Source organism: Anguilla rostrata, chromosome 1 (assembly GCF_018555375.3).
Source record: "Anguilla rostrata isolate EN2019 chromosome 1, ASM1855537v3, whole genome shotgun sequence".
NCBI classification, from domain to species: domain Eukaryota; kingdom Metazoa; phylum Chordata; class Actinopteri; order Anguilliformes; family Anguillidae; genus Anguilla; species Anguilla rostrata.
The window spans coordinates 39,278,087-39,294,724 of NC_057933.1; the positions used below are offsets into that span (position 1 = coordinate 39,278,087).

At 45.5% G+C, this 16,638-nt stretch overlaps 1 protein-coding gene across 7 annotated transcripts in view; it reads left to right on the forward strand.

Annotated features, from left to right (window-relative positions):
• Positions 1-16,638, forward strand: part of hectd1 (HECT domain containing 1) — a 58,009-nt gene that overhangs the window by 33,433 nt on the left and 7,938 nt on the right. For 2 of the 7 annotated variants that reach the window (XM_064336044.1, XM_064336055.1), the window contains exons 23-35: positions 511-677; positions 3,439-3,615; positions 5,170-6,003; positions 7,136-7,357; positions 7,587-7,720; positions 10,057-10,213; positions 11,010-11,232; positions 11,455-11,509; positions 11,770-11,952; positions 12,370-12,583; positions 13,688-13,770; positions 13,962-14,089; positions 16,137-16,338. In XM_064336044.1, coding sequence (XP_064192114.1) covers positions 511-677; positions 3,439-3,615; positions 5,170-6,003; positions 7,136-7,357; positions 7,587-7,720; positions 10,057-10,213; positions 11,010-11,232; positions 11,455-11,509; positions 11,770-11,952; positions 12,370-12,583; positions 13,688-13,770; positions 13,962-14,089; positions 16,137-16,338 — 2,779 coding nt within the window. The remainder of the gene's footprint in view (positions 1-510; positions 678-3,438; positions 3,616-5,169; positions 6,004-7,135; positions 7,358-7,586; positions 7,721-10,056; positions 10,214-11,009; positions 11,233-11,454; positions 11,510-11,769; positions 11,953-12,369; positions 12,584-13,687; positions 13,771-13,961; positions 14,090-16,136; positions 16,339-16,638) is intronic. The other 5 variants (XM_064336064.1, XM_064336072.1, XM_064336081.1 and 2 more) reach the window with 3 other exon arrangements.

A 16,638-nucleotide genomic window follows, 5' to 3' on the forward strand; every position in this document is an offset into this window, starting at 1 on the left:
GAGAGCACGTGTGACTTTCGCTCAACCTATCGCAGGGTTCGTTGGGTTCTGAGCCTTTAGCACAGCAAAAATGAGAAGTGTGACAAGGGTTGTAAATCAGACTGACGATGGGGTTGTCGATAATTTTTGCAAGCCACCGTCTGTTTCTTACTTTGTTGCGGTGAAAGAGGGGGGTGAACTGGGGCCCGGCACAGCTGTTGCCACATACATGCTTTTCTACCCTTGCTCAAGGGTACAGCAGCGTTGTCCTACCCGGGAATCAAACCTGTGACCTTTAGGTTACAAGACCAGCTCCTTACCCATTATACTACACTGCCGCTTTCTCCATCAGCAAGCGTCTTTACAACATGTAAATTTGTAAATGGCTTGTATATACATTAAAGGCCATGCAAACTTTGGTGCATCCTGAAGGTTTTGGAAGCCTTGTGCCTCACAATCTGCCTCACACAGCGCACTGCAGCCCTGACCTTACTGCTGTAAACTGGAGCTGTTTTCGCCTGCGTCCTCCAGGTCTACAGCGACGTGGCCTCTGGACCCTTCCAAAGACGAGAAGCAGGGCTGGAGGCACATTCGCATCAGGCAGATGGGGAAGAACGCAAGCGGACAGACTCACTACCTGTCCTTGTCGGGGCTGGAGCTGTACGGCACTGTCAGTGGCGTCTGTGAGGACCAACTGGGTGAGCATACGTCCCCACAAGACCACGCACACATTCTCTCTGTCAGTGGCATCTGCGAAGACCAGCTATTGGAGCTAGTGTCCCCACAAGGTCACACACACATTCTCACTGTCAGTGGCATCTGTGAGGATCCGCTACGGGAGCTAGCGTCCCCACAAGGCCACACACATTATCACTGTCAGTGGCATCTGTGAGGACCCGCTACGTGAGCTAGCGTCCCCATGAGGCCACACACACATTTTCACTGTCAGTGGCATCTCTGAGGACCCGCTACGCGAGCTAGCGTCCCCATGAGGCCACACACACATTTTTACTGTCAGTGGCATCTGTGAGGACCCGCTACGTGAGGTAGTGTCCCTGTGAGGCCATACACACATTCTCAGCTGAGCATGCTCTCCATTGGGTGCATTTCCTCCGTCGTTGCGGCTCTATGCTGCTGGAAATTCAAATGGGAAGTATATTTATTTCTATAACCACTAAGAGCAGTTGGAGCAGTAATTAATAAATGGCAAAGGAACTAATGGTATTAAAACAAACACATTTTAGTTTGCACCAGACAGCATGAACAGTAGCATACAGCATTGGTTCTTACATTTTTTAATATTGGGACACAAATTAGAAATATGTTATTGTATCGGGATCCACATTACAAATTTAGTACTTTTCAAGGACCTGACAAATGCATATATACATACATTACTTCTGAATGAATAGAAACAAATCCCTGCAGCTGTTCTCCAACATGTAATATAAGTTATTTTGTTGAGAGTTTTACTAGAGAAGAGGTTACTAATAAACTGGAAGGCATGTTCAGTACTCAGAAAGTCTTATCAGAGATTGAAATAGAGTATAAAGAAGTACTGCATGAATACTCAAACTAAAGACAAACAAGGCTGCAGGTCCTGATGGCATATACCCAAGAGTACTCAAAGAGTTAGCTGAGATCATTTTTAAACCACTGGCAGATATTTTTAGACAGCCCTTAGAAACTGGAGAAATACCTGAGGACTACAAGCGAGGTAATATAATACCAATATATAAGAAAGGGGGCCGTACTGATCCAGGAAACTACAGGCCTGTAAGTTTAACTTGCATCACATGTAAAATACTGGAATCTATCATTAGGAAGTATTTCTTAAAAATAGCAACATCCTAAGGGATAGCCAGCATGGTTTTCGTAAGGGAAGGTCATGTCTGACAAACCTTCTGGTATTCTTAGAAGAAGCTACCAAGTGTTTTGATTATAACAAGTCGTATGATATTCTCTACTTGATTATGTTATGTTAAAGCCTTCCCAGAAGAGTGGAGGTTGTTATAGCTGCAAAGGGAGGACCAACTCTATATTAATGTTCATAATTTTGGGTGAGATGTTGGATGTCAGGTGTGCACATACTTTTGGCTATCTAGTGTACCAAGGGGCTGTAGAGTTCAATAGCATATAATTCAGTTCTCATACAATTGGAAATGTACTCTGCCATTAGCTCAATGTATTTATATTTGAGGATACAGATTGCCCTCATGTTGACGCATGGTCAGGTTTCAGGTGTTGGTCATGCTAGTGTTTCATAACATTTTATTTCAGGATGGCTGGTCTAATCTTAGCAGCTTTGCTATACAAAAAATCTTGTTCATACCATGAAATGGCAAACTGAAGATCTGAATAAACTGAACTAATCACAAATTCATAAGCATGCATTTGTGTCTCTCATGCAGGGCAGGTAGGATTCCAAACCTTTGCACACACTATTTTGTAGATCATCTGTCCATCTCGCCTGATGGTAATCATGTCCTGTATAGAATGAGTGGCATATAACCATTTTTTAAAATATTTAATTAAAGATATACACTGCCTGGCCAAATAAAAGTCGCCGTTTGGATTTTTTTTGGACAGTGTCCACAGTACAAGCCTCTGGAGGCAGTGTTATGATCTGGGGTTGCTTCAATTGGTCAGGTCTAGGCTCAGCAATAAAATGAAGTCAGCTGAGTACCTAAATTTACTGAATGACCTGGTTACCCCATCAATCAATTTTTTCTTCCCTGACGGCACGGGCATATTCCAGGACGACAATGCCAAGATGCATCAGGCTCAAATTGTGAAAGAGTGGCTCTGGGAGCAAGAGGAATCATTTTCACACATGCATTGGCCACCGCAGAGTCCTGACCTTAACCCCATTGAAAGTCTTTGGGATGTGCTGGAGAAGACTTTACGGAGTGGTTCAACTCTCCTGTCGTCAATACAAGATAATGCAATTCTGGACGGAAATAAATGTTGTGACGTTGCATAAGGTTGTCGAAACACTGCCATGACAAATGCACGCTGTAATCAAAGCTAAAGGCGGTCCAACGAAATATTAGAGTGTGCAGCTTTTTTTTGGCCAGGCAGTGTATGTGATTTCCTATAATACTTTTATCATGTGGGTAAATTTAATTATTATTTTGTATTCATCATAGTGTATTGGATTGTGTACAGATAGGACAAAAGTGTCCTTTTGGCTGCAGCAATTGTATACTGTAGATTACCACAGGGGCCCTTTTTATTCTGAGCATATGCCCTCCAAAACAAATCTGTGCACGGCCCTGATAGTGCATGTAGGCACCGCATAGTATTGTAAGTTGTAAAATGTAAAATCTAATTTTATGTAGTTAAAATTTACACCTCTTCACCCGTGTGTATCGGAGTCTCCAGAGTTGTGTGTTTGGGGGATTGTGTGTGGCTGACATGAGTCCCACCCCCCCCCCCCTCCCCCCCACACACACACAGGGAAAGCGGTGAAGGAGGCGGAGGCCAATCTTCGCAGGCAGAGACGCCTCTTCCGCTCCCAGGTGATGAAGTACATCGTACCCGGAGCGCGCGTGGTGCGCGGCATCGACTGGAAGTGGAGGGACCAGGATGGCAACCCAGCAGGGGAGGGCACCGTCACAGGGGAGGCCCACAACGGTGAGCCCCCCGGACCGAACACTGCGCGTGCGTGCGTGCACACGCGTGTGTTTGTGTGTGTGTGTGTGTGTGCGTGTACGTGTGTGTAGCTGGTGGCGTGAAGCTTGCACACGCGGCTTCCCCCGCTCAGGATGTAAAAAGCCATTTTTCAAATGATGTAACAGCTGCGTTATAGACCAGTGCCCCAGGCCATTCTAGCTCACTCCTTGCTCATTTCTAGATTTTAGTGGGTTTGCCCCCCACCCCCTTCTGCTTTTGGCTGCAGTGTCCCCAGGGCTTCGCTGGTGAATTGACCAGTGTAGTCTGGTCCATTCCTCTCTCACCCACCCAAGCTAAGGGCAGATGATTAGTAAAGAGTCAGATTGCTCCTGCCTTGGCTTGTAGAGCAGGAATGCATTACATCTCCTTGAGCTGATGGGGTGGGGCTCAATAAGTCTTATCAGAATCAATGGAGTCGGCAGCAGGCAGGCAGCGAGTTAAAGCACAAATTGTGACCATCAAGTGCATTTGCATGCTTTGAGGAGTCTTGGGGGGGAGGGGTGTTCTGTCCAGCCTAATAAAACAGGCACAATGAGAGAAAAGTATGCGTGTGGTGACTGGGGGTATCATGCAGGTTTTTATTCTCTCTACATGGTCACACATTTCTGATCATGTTGATACTGTCCTGAGCAATGCTTACTTTTTACTGTGTCAGTGTCTGTCTTGTTGAAATAGGACACCTTTTTATGTGAAGCAGGAAGAAGTTTTACATAATCAAGAGTGCCTAATCGGTGACTGTCCCTCAGATTTCAGTCTTATCAGTGTTTGTCTGACTGCATTATGTTACGCTCTTTCTCCTCTTGCTCTTCCAGCATGATATGACAAAGGGCAATCCATAGTAATGACTGTATTAAACCTTTTCACATATTTCATAAATCACTTTTTCATCCTTTAAATATTTATTTTTACTTAACTTGCAAACTTGTCACTTTTTCTTATTGTTAGTCTGATATTTTGAGGTGCTCTCACCCTCTCCCCTGCCCCCCCACCCCCTTCACCCCCAACTTAACAGGTAACATTTTCAATATTTATATATAAGCATTTTCTACATTGCAGCTGGATCTTTGGGCAGTCACATTGCAATGTGTTAAACTCTTTTAACCAAATGTCTCCATCAATCAGCTAAGTGCATGTTGATGTCACAATTTGCAAGCACTTTTATGGACTCCATTGCTATTGTATATTTACATTGACAGAATTATCCCTCAGTTCCTTTCTAAGTGGCTTTTAGCTTGGCGTTTGCAAAAAATTCTACTTGGCTTTTTTTTTCTTTTTTTTTTCTTTTCTTTTTTTTGTCATTTTCTGTAACTCATGTTTCTATCTCATTGATTCACCTGGACCAGACGATTTAGTCTAAATTCACAAATATAAATATGCACACTTAGCTTGAATCTGGCTCCGACGCTGAGTTTTGTTTGTAAACGATGCGTCTGGTCCAGTGTGGAACAGTACTGCTGTCTTGACTTGCTGCTGTCTGCTCTCTGCTGGGTCTCACAAACTCATGTCCCTTTCCAGGGTGGATTGATGTCACCTGGGATGCTGGTGGCTCAAACTCTTACCGTATGGGTGCAGAAGGAAAATTTGACCTCAAGCTTGCGCCAGGGTACGACCCTGAGTCTGCGCCGTCACCCAAACCTGTCTCATCCACTGTTTCAGGCACAGCGCAGTCCTGGAGCAGCCTGGGGAAAAATAACTGTCCAGACAAGGGGGGCTCCTCTTCGGGGGCGGGGGCCAGCTCCTCCAGCCGGAAGGGCAGTAGCAGCTCCGTGTGTAGCGTGGCCAGCAGCAGCGATATCAGTCTGAGCTCCGCCAAGCTGGAGCGGCGGGCCGAGGGCCTGCTGGAGCAGGGGGGGGGCCCCGGGGGGGCGGCCCCAGGGGCCGAGAGCCAGGAGCCCATAGTGGTGCTGTCCTCGGCGGAGGCGGGCTCCGCCTCCAGCACCAGCACGTTAACGGCCGACACGGGCGGCGACGGCGCCGAGCGCAAGCCGGACGGCACCCTCCGGCCGGCCGCCGACCCGGCCGCCATCTCCATGGGACTAGTCAGCGTGAGCTCGCCGGACGTCAGCTCGGTCTCGGAGTCCTCCAGCAAGGACACGCCTTCCCAGAGGCCCCTGTGCTCGGCGGCCAGCGCCCGCCTGTCGGTCAGCTCCCTGCTGGCCGCGGGCGCGCCCATGAGCTCCAGCGCCAGCGTGCCCAACCTCTCCTCCCGCGAAGCCAGCCTCATGGAGTCGTTTGTGCGCCGAGCGCCCAACATGTCCCGCACCAATGCCACCAACAACATGAACCTGAGCCGCTCCAGCAGCGACAACAACACTAACACCCTGGGCCGCAACGTCATGAGCACTGCCAGTGAGTACCCGGCCTCGCGCTCCAGCGCCCTCCCCGGTGGGCGCGGTCACTTCCTGTGCGCATCTCGGCTCGGCGGGCACGGCTGCCTCCTCTCTGAGCTCCGTGACTCCATTTCAGTCTTATCCACAGATCACCTCTTGGCTGGTTTGAAATGATCATCAGCCAGCGCAACTCACTGCACACGTAATAAAACCATTAGTGGTGTGCAGCTAAATGGAAATATTTATCCATAAAATGATATTACTTCTATTGGCAAAAATACAATTGCTCAGAGCAAGATACTTAATGCACAACATTATAAGACCTCTCTCAAAAAGTTGTAAAAATTTCTCCAGATGACATGTACTTTGCCGTTTGTGCTCTCAAATTTCGTGAATCATATATAGATGTGCTGGTATTTGCCCTGAACAACCTGGCTTCTCAACATGATGCACCCTTTTTAAGCTTTGGCTTGAAAGCTTTGTCTTTGCACAGCTCCTGGCCTCAAGCTCCAGTAGTTCACTGTCATTGTCTATGATGAGATGATGAAACATTTGACAAGAATTGCATTACAGTGGCAAATCAAAAGACCTCTTTTTCCAAGCACGACTATTGTTAAAAGAAATCAAGTTACATTTGGTGTGTGTTATACTACTACTATTAAGCTGTCAAGTCAGTATCAACCTACGCATTTAACAGAATTTGTTGGATTTTTCCTTTAATCCGCTTTAAGCACATACTAGTGGTGAAAGTGCAGTGACTTTGCCAAAGTCCCCTCAGTGGAAATAGGTGAAGCTCAGGAAACACGCCGGGACAGTTGTGAAGGTCACGCACAGCTCTCCGCCCTCTGTGTGCCTCCTGGCTGCCCTGCCCTTTTTCTTCCAGAGTGTGTGCTCCTCCCATCACAGCCCGCATCACTGCTGTGACATGCCCCTTATCTGAGCGTGTGCAGATACAATTGCCAACTAACAGTGTTTGATGCAGTATGATGTTTAAAGCACCACTTCTTCCCTGTGGTCCTAAGGTGCTCATTGAAGGCTTGAATGTTGAAGCAGTGTGTTGTGGCAGAGCATGGAGGTTTTGTTTAATTCAGTTTTAATACTGGCTTTTTTTTCTGTTTTGAAACTAATTGCATTTTCGGTTTTGTTTGCAGCTTCTCCTCTCATGGGTGCTCAGAGCTTTCCTAACCTCACAACCACTGGTACCACCTCCACCGTTACAATGTCCACTTCCATAGTAACCAGCAGCAATAATGTAGCCACGGCAACCACAGGTTTGTCCGTTGGCCAGTTGCTCAGTAACACGCTGACGACCAGCCTGACTTCCACTTCTAGTGAGAGCGACACAGGTCAGGAGGCTGAGTTTTCCCTCTATGGTAGGCTATATTAGAATTATACCAACTATTTCAATTACCCCCCACCCCCTCCTCCCCACACATACACTCTTAACATTCCTTTTGCCTAACACCTCTTTCTCGAGATTTGTTTGACCCATTAACTACCCTCCCCACACCTTCCCCCCTCCCTTACTTGTTTTAATATTAAGATGCCACTGCCCTTGCACCCATGCGGAATCCTCACAATCCCTGCCCCTCCCTACTGCAGACTTCCTGGACAGTTGCCGTGCCAACACACTGCTGGCTGAGCTGGACGATGAGGAAGACCTTCCTGAGCCGGACGAGGACGAGGACGAGAACGAGGATGACAATCAGGAGGATCCGGAGTATGAGGAGGTTCTGGTGAGATTCCTGCATTTCTGCATTCTGTAGGAATCCACATCCAGGCACCGTTCTCGCGTATGGATGGGCTCCATGGTCTGTGATCAAATCCTGACCATTACAGTGGCTACTGTGGCCAGTAGCACCGCAGAGCGAAGCATAAGCGGTGGTAGCATTGCCCAGGGTTATGGAAGGTTCAGTTGGCTGGGTCTCATCGCTCTCTAGTGCCCCCTGTTGGTCGATCAGGTACCGATGGTTGTCTGCAGTTGAAGCTGCTTTCACTGGCTCATGCTTGTGGGCTATAGAGGTGAAAAGGAGCAGCTTGCGATGCTTCAGAGGAGAGTACACACTCGTCTCCACTCTCCTGCATCAGCTGTAGAAGTATTGCAAGCCACCAGTTGGGGTTCTATGAGCTGCATGCAGCTCCTTAGCCTTACAGTGATATGCACACACACATACACGCTTGCACACACGTACTATGTATGAATAGGGGTTAGTGAAAATAAAGGAAACCACATGAAAAAGGATATTAAAGTAATTAATTCACAATTACAACTGCACCTACACAGATGAGTCATTAAGCGGAATGCCAATTGGCAGTATGTCAGCTATAAAAGAGGTATGGCAATTAGCAGGTTGATACATGGTTTTCCAAAGCAGCATGAGGTAACTACAGGGTTTCTAAGAGCCCAAATATTCTGCGCTCAAATTGCAGGGACTTTGGTCACAAAAAATTATGAATTATTTAATGTTGGCAAAGGTAACGGTATCCAAAATGAAGGCAACATTCCAAACATAAACTGCATCGGCAAAGTTGAACAGTGGCTGCTCACAGGGACGGACAGACACTTCAGAGTATAGCTGCTGAACACCCCGAAACTGACCACAGAATTTAATCAATTTCTCTGTAACCCAGTTTCAACAAAAACGGAATGTTTTGAGCTTCAGGTAGAGCCATCTATGGTAGGGGGTAATACACAAAGATGTGTGACTTGGTTAAGGAGCACAAAACCTGGACCCTTGAACGATGGACAGAAGTAATATGGTCTGAGGAGACGTCTTTTACTCTTTTCAGACATGGATGCATTTATGTTTGTAGAAAACTAAAGGAAGCCTTCAATCCTTATTGCCTGTTACTGTTAAACATAGTGGTAGGCCTGTAATGGTGTGGGCAGCCATCTTATTGCTCCCATGATCGCGCTGCATGGTTGCCTAACAGCCAAGGAATATGTGGCTGTTTTTCCAAGACCTGTTCACCCTGTAGTCCAAACACTGTTGATGACTCCAAACTGTTGAAAACCCTCATGATGTCCCCATATTCCAAGATGATAATTCCCACATACACACTGCTAGACAAATTCAGTAGTGGTGTAATAATTCTGGAATGTTGTGGCTAAATAAATAAAAATTAGTCAAACATCGATTAACATATCAAAAGACAAGAGCGCATACGCCAGCTCATGGTTGAGCCAAGTCACTCAGTTCAACCTACAATGGGGAAATGCAACTGAAGGGAAACACTATAAATCTGCCACACCCCCTGTGTTTAATCACACTTTAGAAGTGCAGCTGCTGCATTTCACCCATTGTCACTTACTGCTTTTAGGCACTTGGCTGTGTGCAGAAGTTCTAAAAGTGTCTTTTTCCCATCAGTATAACCACACTCCGGAGAAAGAATCAGGACTCGTAGCCTTGGTTCACAAGAAATGACACGTGACCTGTTCTCAGTGTGTCAGCGGCACCATGGTTTATTTCTCCCATATAGCTATGCGTTGAGCCAAACGGATATAGCCAGCTATAACCATCATTGGCAATGGAGACATTTGTCAGTACACTGTATCCATGGCCATCTGCAGTAGGGCTGACAGACATGATTGAGCTCCCAAAACTTGAGAGAGGAATACACAAAGCATTTGGCTTTCATCAAGTAAAGTAAGATTTCAGAGATTATGGATGCTTACTATGAGAATGCAGATTGAATTTGTGATGCCCGGTTGGTTAAGTGATGTGTGAGTTTGTCAAAACATGACTAAAGCACCATGGTGGTTTGAGAAAACAGGCAACTGTTCTTTAGTCCAAGCCAAAGTTAGCACATTCTGAAAGACACTTATTATTTCTGTCTGAGAACAGAAAAAAACCACCTGCACATGCATACACTTCGAGACTCTCACACTCCTGTCTTTACCCAAAAAAACAATAGAACCTCGATTTCACCGCATCTGTTTTGTGCGAGAGTCAGGCAAGGTAGGCAGAGACTGCGTGTGGTCTTGCTGGCTGGCCCACAAAGGGGTCTTAGCAGGCAGTGTGTCTGGCTGAATGCTTGTTGGAGGGTCTTACACTTCACTGTCTCGCTGCAGGAGGAAGAGGAGTATGAAACTAAAGGGGGCCGGCGCAGGACCTGGGACGACGATTTCGTGCTCAAGCGTCAGTTCTCTGCTCTTGTCCCCGCGTTTGACCCCCGACCAGGCAGGACCAACGTCCAGCAAACCACCGACTTGGAGATACCTCCACCAGGTACCAGTACGTTGTCTGTGCTATGACAAACGCTGGTTTACTCCTAGTAGCTTTTAGGTGTCAGTATATTTTAGGATGTTTTGAAGGGAGGCGTATAGATGTATTTCTATTGATGTATTTCTATTTTTAGTCTGCTTGGTTAGGAATTCTTGATGTTCACAGGCCAATGGCTAACTGCCATTTAGCATTATTCTGAAAATAGTAGTTTTGTCCACAAACCAGCCATTAAAGCAATAGGCTGGTGGGTGTAATGTATTGTTAAAAATAGCCTGACTTAGGGACAGACCATTGGTTTTAACTTTTAACTTTTTATGGGTTTGAAGATTTGGGAGAACAAATTTGTCCCTGTCCTAAATGTAGTATGTACCGCTTTACATTTCTTGAAAAGCACTTAAATGGTCAACAAGGAGATGCTGTTAATCATGTCAACATGATGGGTAATAATGTGCTACTGGGATTATTAGAAGTTATCAAAGGAGGTTATGATGCCATAAAATATGGCCACACTTCTCTGATAGCAGCTTTATATTTAGTCTTTGGTCTGATCTTTATATTGTTTTATAGGTGTTGCTCAATTACTGAGGCCTATGTTGCGAATGGTGCTAAAATGAATGTTTATACATGCACAATGGCATACACAGCTTAAGGGTAGTAATGGAGATGATTGTTCCTGCATAAATAAAATAAATTTATTGTAAGGTGTCAGGTGTGATAGGGACGGGGTCAGCGGCACCCTGGTTTCACATGGAGAGCACAGCAGGGGGGGGCCACCTGACCAGCTGTGTCTTCTTTACAGGTACCCCTCGCTCTGAGGTGCAGGAGGAGGTGGAGTGTGCCCCCTCGCCCCATCTGGCCCTCGTCCTGAAAGTGTCCGGCCTTGGCACCACCCGAGAGGTGGAGCTGCCCCTCTCCAATTACAAGTCCACCATCTTCTACTATGTACAGAAACTGCTGCAGCTCTCCTGCAATGGGAGCGTCAAATCGGACAAACTCCGGCGCGTCTGGGAGCCCACGTACACGTATGTACACGTGAACATCCACGTCCCTTAGTCACCTCATAAACACAACAGGAAGTGTTACAATTATTGGGCTCTTGACCTGATCGTAGTTTTTTAAAGTTGCAGCATGATAGAAACTGGTTTATTCAGGAAAATGATTTTATTACAAGTATTTATTTTGTCTTATTTTTTGCTGTTGGTATGTTTCACAGGCACTTATGACTGGGCTTTTATGTTTTGTAGGATAATGTACAGAGAAATGAAGGATTCTGACAAAGAGAAAGAAAGTGGGAAAATGGTAACTATCAATTTCCTTTGCCCCTCTCCCCCAACCCATTTACTCTTGGCTGTTAATTTCTGTGGCTGTTTTAAATGTGTTAATGCTCCTTTCTGATAGACCGAGACATCACTAACCTTTAGCAAGAGACAATAAAATATGTTACAGTGATATTTGTGGTAATTGCATGGGCCTCTTAGTGGAAATCCTATTCTACTGCATGTCTATTGCGTGAGACTTTACAATCAGGAAAGACCAACACTTGGCTCTTCCTATTGTAGGGTTGCTGGTCTGTAGAGCATGTGGAACAGTACCTTGGCACTGATGAATTACCAAAGAATGACTTGATAACCTACATGCAGAAGAATGCAGACTCGTCTTTCCTGCGCCACTGGAAATTAACCGGCACTAATAAAAGTATTAGGAAAAACAGAAATTGTTCTCAGCTCATAGCTGCATACAAGGTATAGAACGGCATCAGATGTGCATACATATATATACATTTTTTTTTTCCCTTGTGTTTTGAATGATTTTTTTTTTCTTCTTGCTTGACTGTCGCTTGTGTAGCCTGTTAAATGACTGTTCCTGTCCCACTTAACTTGAGTGACTTATGGCTGTAATGCGTTTCCATGAATTGATTAGACTGTGACGTGAGATTCTTTTACTTAGTTTTTTTTGGGGTTTTTTTTTTTGTTTGTTTTTGGGGGGGGGGGGGGGTTGTCATGCATATACCTCCATAATAGCGAGAATGCAGTAGCTGGGCGTGAGGCGCCCTTGTTTGCGTGAAGCCCTGTGCTGATGTTGATGTGCGAGTGCTGGGTAGGCGAGGGCAGCGTTGCGATTTTGCGGCGGCGTTCTGACCCGGGCCCCTGTCCCCGCAGGATTTCTGCGAGCACGGCTGCAGGTCCGCAGGCTCCAGCCCCGGCTCCCTGGTGGCGACGCAGAGCTGCGACATCCTGAGCGCCTTGCGCGAGCCGGCCCAGGCCAAGGCCGGCACGGGCCAGAGCGCCTGCGGCATGGAGGACGTGCTGCAGCTGCTGCGCATCCTCTTCATCATCGGCGGGGACGCCCACACCGGCCGCTCGCTGCAGGAAGGTCAGCCTCACCGCACCCGCCACACTTACTACAGGCTTGACTGTTACTGTCACTGACCTCATATTCTACTGTCCCTCAAAAGTAAATTGGCCAAAAGAAACCTTCCCCTTCTTTCTTGATAACTGTCTTGCTGTCACTTACTGTCAGGTCTTGTAGTATCAGTGTGCTAACAAATTGTATTATTCTCTGGGTTGTATGGTAATTTTACAGAGTTATCTGTCACTGAAGAGTGAATTGTGTGCCAAAAATATATATATGAAGGTAATCTGTCTCAAATGTGTGTCCACCTCTGGTGGATGTTGAAAGTCTGACATTAATCTTAGTGCAATTGAAAAGTTGTAGGAAATATAAATGTGATTTGAGTGGGAACCCTGAGCTGTAGTGGCTAACCCTGGTCCTGGAGAGTGGCAGGGTGTGCTGGTTTAGACGCAAGAAAGGAGGAGTGGTGCAGTAACTAACCAACAGCTTTAATAAATTTAATACAATACAAGTAGTTTCTCTGTAACAACAATACCTTCTAGACCCTCTGGCTGTGTTACGTTAGTTACATTTGTCATTTAGTCATTTCAGTCATTGCTTGAATATACGAATCCCTTTTTTTTTCCAGTGTCACTGTTTTTTGTGCACGAACTGTCGGTGTTGATACTATGCACTATTCATATAGATTTTGTCCCGTCTACACGGCTTTTCACAAGGTTTTTCCTGCATTGTAACTCTCCAAGCTGCTCTGCACATTGCACACCTGGCCAATCGCTGCGGAAAGTGGGTGCGAACTTTGGAATGTCAGTTTCGAAAAGTTACTAAAAAGTCTGGAAACAGATCCCCTATTCGAACATCGGAAAGGAGCTCTGAAATGCTCTCCGACATTCCGAGCCGCAGCTTGTTTGAAGCATGTGGAAGCCTTTAGTTTGTCTGAAGGTGGCCACAGTCCTGTTCTGGCATCCTGTCCTTGCAGGACCGTGTAATTCTGTCTTAGGATATATTTTATATATATCCTATTCAGTAGTTGATGAACATTAAAAGTACTGTCATATTTTGTTATTGCATTATGTTTGTGTGATATGTGTTCTGAGCTTTCCCTCAAGCTACTTTCCTGTCTCTTAGAAGTGGACGATCTTCAGTTCAACGCTTCTCCAGAGGAGTTCACCAGCAAAAAGGTCACCACTAAAATCCTCCAACAGATTGAGGTAATTACTGGCATTCGCAGCGTATGAACTGGCCGAAGCCCCCCATTAAAGGCCTCCGGAAGCCTGAATTTAAATTGGATCGGAAAATTGCAGTCTTGGTAACTGCTTTGCTGGCTTACTAAATCTATAAATGAATGACAGTGTTTATTGTGTGCTGGGATGTGACTCTTGGTCTCCTGTTTGGCTCTCAGGAACCCCTGGCCCTGGCCAGCGGGGCCCTTCCTGACTGGTGTGAGCAGCTGACCAGCAAGTGTCCTTTCCTCATTCCCTTTGAGACCAGGCAGCTCTACTTTACCTGCACAGCATTTGGAGCATCCAGGTGAGCACCTTCTGCACTCTGCCTGGGGAGGGACGCCATGGAGAGAGGCACAAGGACATAATCTATTGGGCTAGTGAGATATCAGTCCTGAGCTGAGTTCAGTATTGATATCTGATAAAGCGAAATAATCAGAAGAATTTGTACACACCTTAAAAAGAAACAAAACCGGTGTTTTGGATGGCAAATAAGATTTTGTGATTACTGATGGTTTGGAAAAATGAATGGTAATCCATGACCATGAAGTTATGACTGTTATCTTTACCCTGCAAGCTGCATAAGCCACTTCAGAGCATATTTTCCTCCTATGAACTACGAACCCGTTGATGCCCCTAAACCAGCCACTGTGATTATGGCAGTCTGGGCTGATCGAAAACATGTACACTAAAACTGAAGTGGAAAAACTCCTGCAATGCAATTCAAATGCAATTTTGTGCATGGTCAAAATCAGCGCTCTAGCTTTCCACAACACAGTGCTCCGCCACTTTTCCTGTTTTAATGAATGCAGTCTGGTTCTTAATCCTGTCAGAGCATCTTCTTCCCTTACTTTATGGGTGATGGTACACTGCCTGTCTGTGGACAAAATTAATAACATTGATTTGCAAATCAGTGGTAATGCTACCTAAAACAATAGCAACGGTCTTTGTGTGGAGATTATTTTCTTCTTTTCCCTCACAGGTCATAATTTAGAACCTCAACCTTCAGAAAATCTAATTTCACAATTAAATTGTTAATCAGTTTAATTTAACAAATAATGCAGTTCATTTTATTGGAGCAAAGTTTGATACAAGTGATTAGTTTGCATTCTGATAAAGCATATCAACCCGTCGGCAAAAAAAAATTGGGAGCACTGTCCAGCTTTTTTAAGGGCCATTAAAAAAATTTATATTGATGGTCATTTATTTGTCCTTTTCCTCTCTGCCTCATTTTTCTTCCTATTCGGGTGCTCAAAGTATCAGGCTGATTACACAAAATCTGTAATGGTTTCCATCAGGAAAGCCATACACTTCTGTTGAAGGCCAATTTGTATAATAAAAGACATCATTCAACCTGAGGATGACATTTTTCAGAATGCGGAGTCATTGAAGTGCAATATTGGGTGTGAATTTTCATTTCTCATATGCTGTTTAAACCCAGAATTTTCAACCTTCTTTCATTTGTGGGATAAAAATCAGCCCATCGGCCTTCCTACTCACATAAGCATCCATATTGGCTGAGAAATCTGTGGCATTCAATCCGTAAGACAGGTTTTTCAGTAATATCCAGAATTGAATAGCTGAATTGGCAACCCAGATTCAAACCTTAATATTTTCTTTGATTTATTTTTATTTATTTATTTTTCTCATATTATTTAGCACTGAACTCACTTCACAGGATCTGTTAACTTTGGAAAATGGGGAATAACTATTTAAAGACTTATTTATACAGAACATTTGAACAGTAACATGGCTGTTAATGAGAAGGACTTTACCACAGAGGGTAGCACCAATCTGTTCATTTTGGTTTTGAAAAGTAAAAACAGACGCACTATAAAATTAGATGCTAGTGCTTTTCCAAACAGTTTAAATTTGACGGCACTCAACTGTGTTTGAATACTGTGCTCTGTAATGAAATTCATTTAATCTTGCAGTACTGCTGAATGCACTGCATAATGTCCTTTCTTTGTTCATTTAAATGGATAAGGTATTGACTAATTGAAGATTAAAGACTCCCTAGGCACTAGAGTCCTCTGGTTCAGTGAATCTACAGTTGAAATCTGCACACATAGAGGTGCAGTGCAACTCTGCATTTTAAACATGTTCGCTTGGAGGTTCTGTGCATTGTTCTGATGTTTCTGTGACTTCATCATGTTCAGCTCTTAGGACATTGCGGGGAGCCCTTGCACCTCTCTCAGTGCCACACAGTGCAGCCTATTTCTGCGGCTGAGGAATCTGTGTGATCAGTTGTGTGCATGGTCCTGGCTTCCTGAGTGTGCTCTCTAGACTGTTTGGATTGAGTCTCCAGACTGCTGGATGGGTTGATGGTTTGGGGGATACGGTTGTGTCTGCAGGGCCATCGTGTGGCTTCAGAACCGGCGGGAGGCCACGATGGAGCGGTCCCGTCCCGGGACCACGGTGCGGCGGGACGACCCCGGGGAGTTCCGCGTGGGCCGGCTCAAGCACGAGCGGGTGAAGGTGCCGCGCGGCGAGAGCATGATGGAGTGGGCCGAGAGCGTCATGCAGATCCATGCAGACAGGAAGTCTGTGCTGGAGGTAGGGCGTTGCTGCCTGCAGATAAACCCAGCCCAAATTCTGCACTTACCCATTCGCTGCACATTCGGACTGTTCGGCTGTCAATAAAGGCGCAGTGAGCTATTGCTATCTTTTTTGGTTACGACCAAAAAAGAATGGTGTTCGGACGACTAGTGTTACGTAGCAGGGAAATGTGAATGTAGACACAAGCTTACAATGGGTGATGTACAAGGGTGGAGTTGTATGGGACTGAGAGCCAATGCTCTTTTTGAGAACAGATTCATAATCTTGAGACCTGTGTCTAATTTGCTGTCTCTGTCA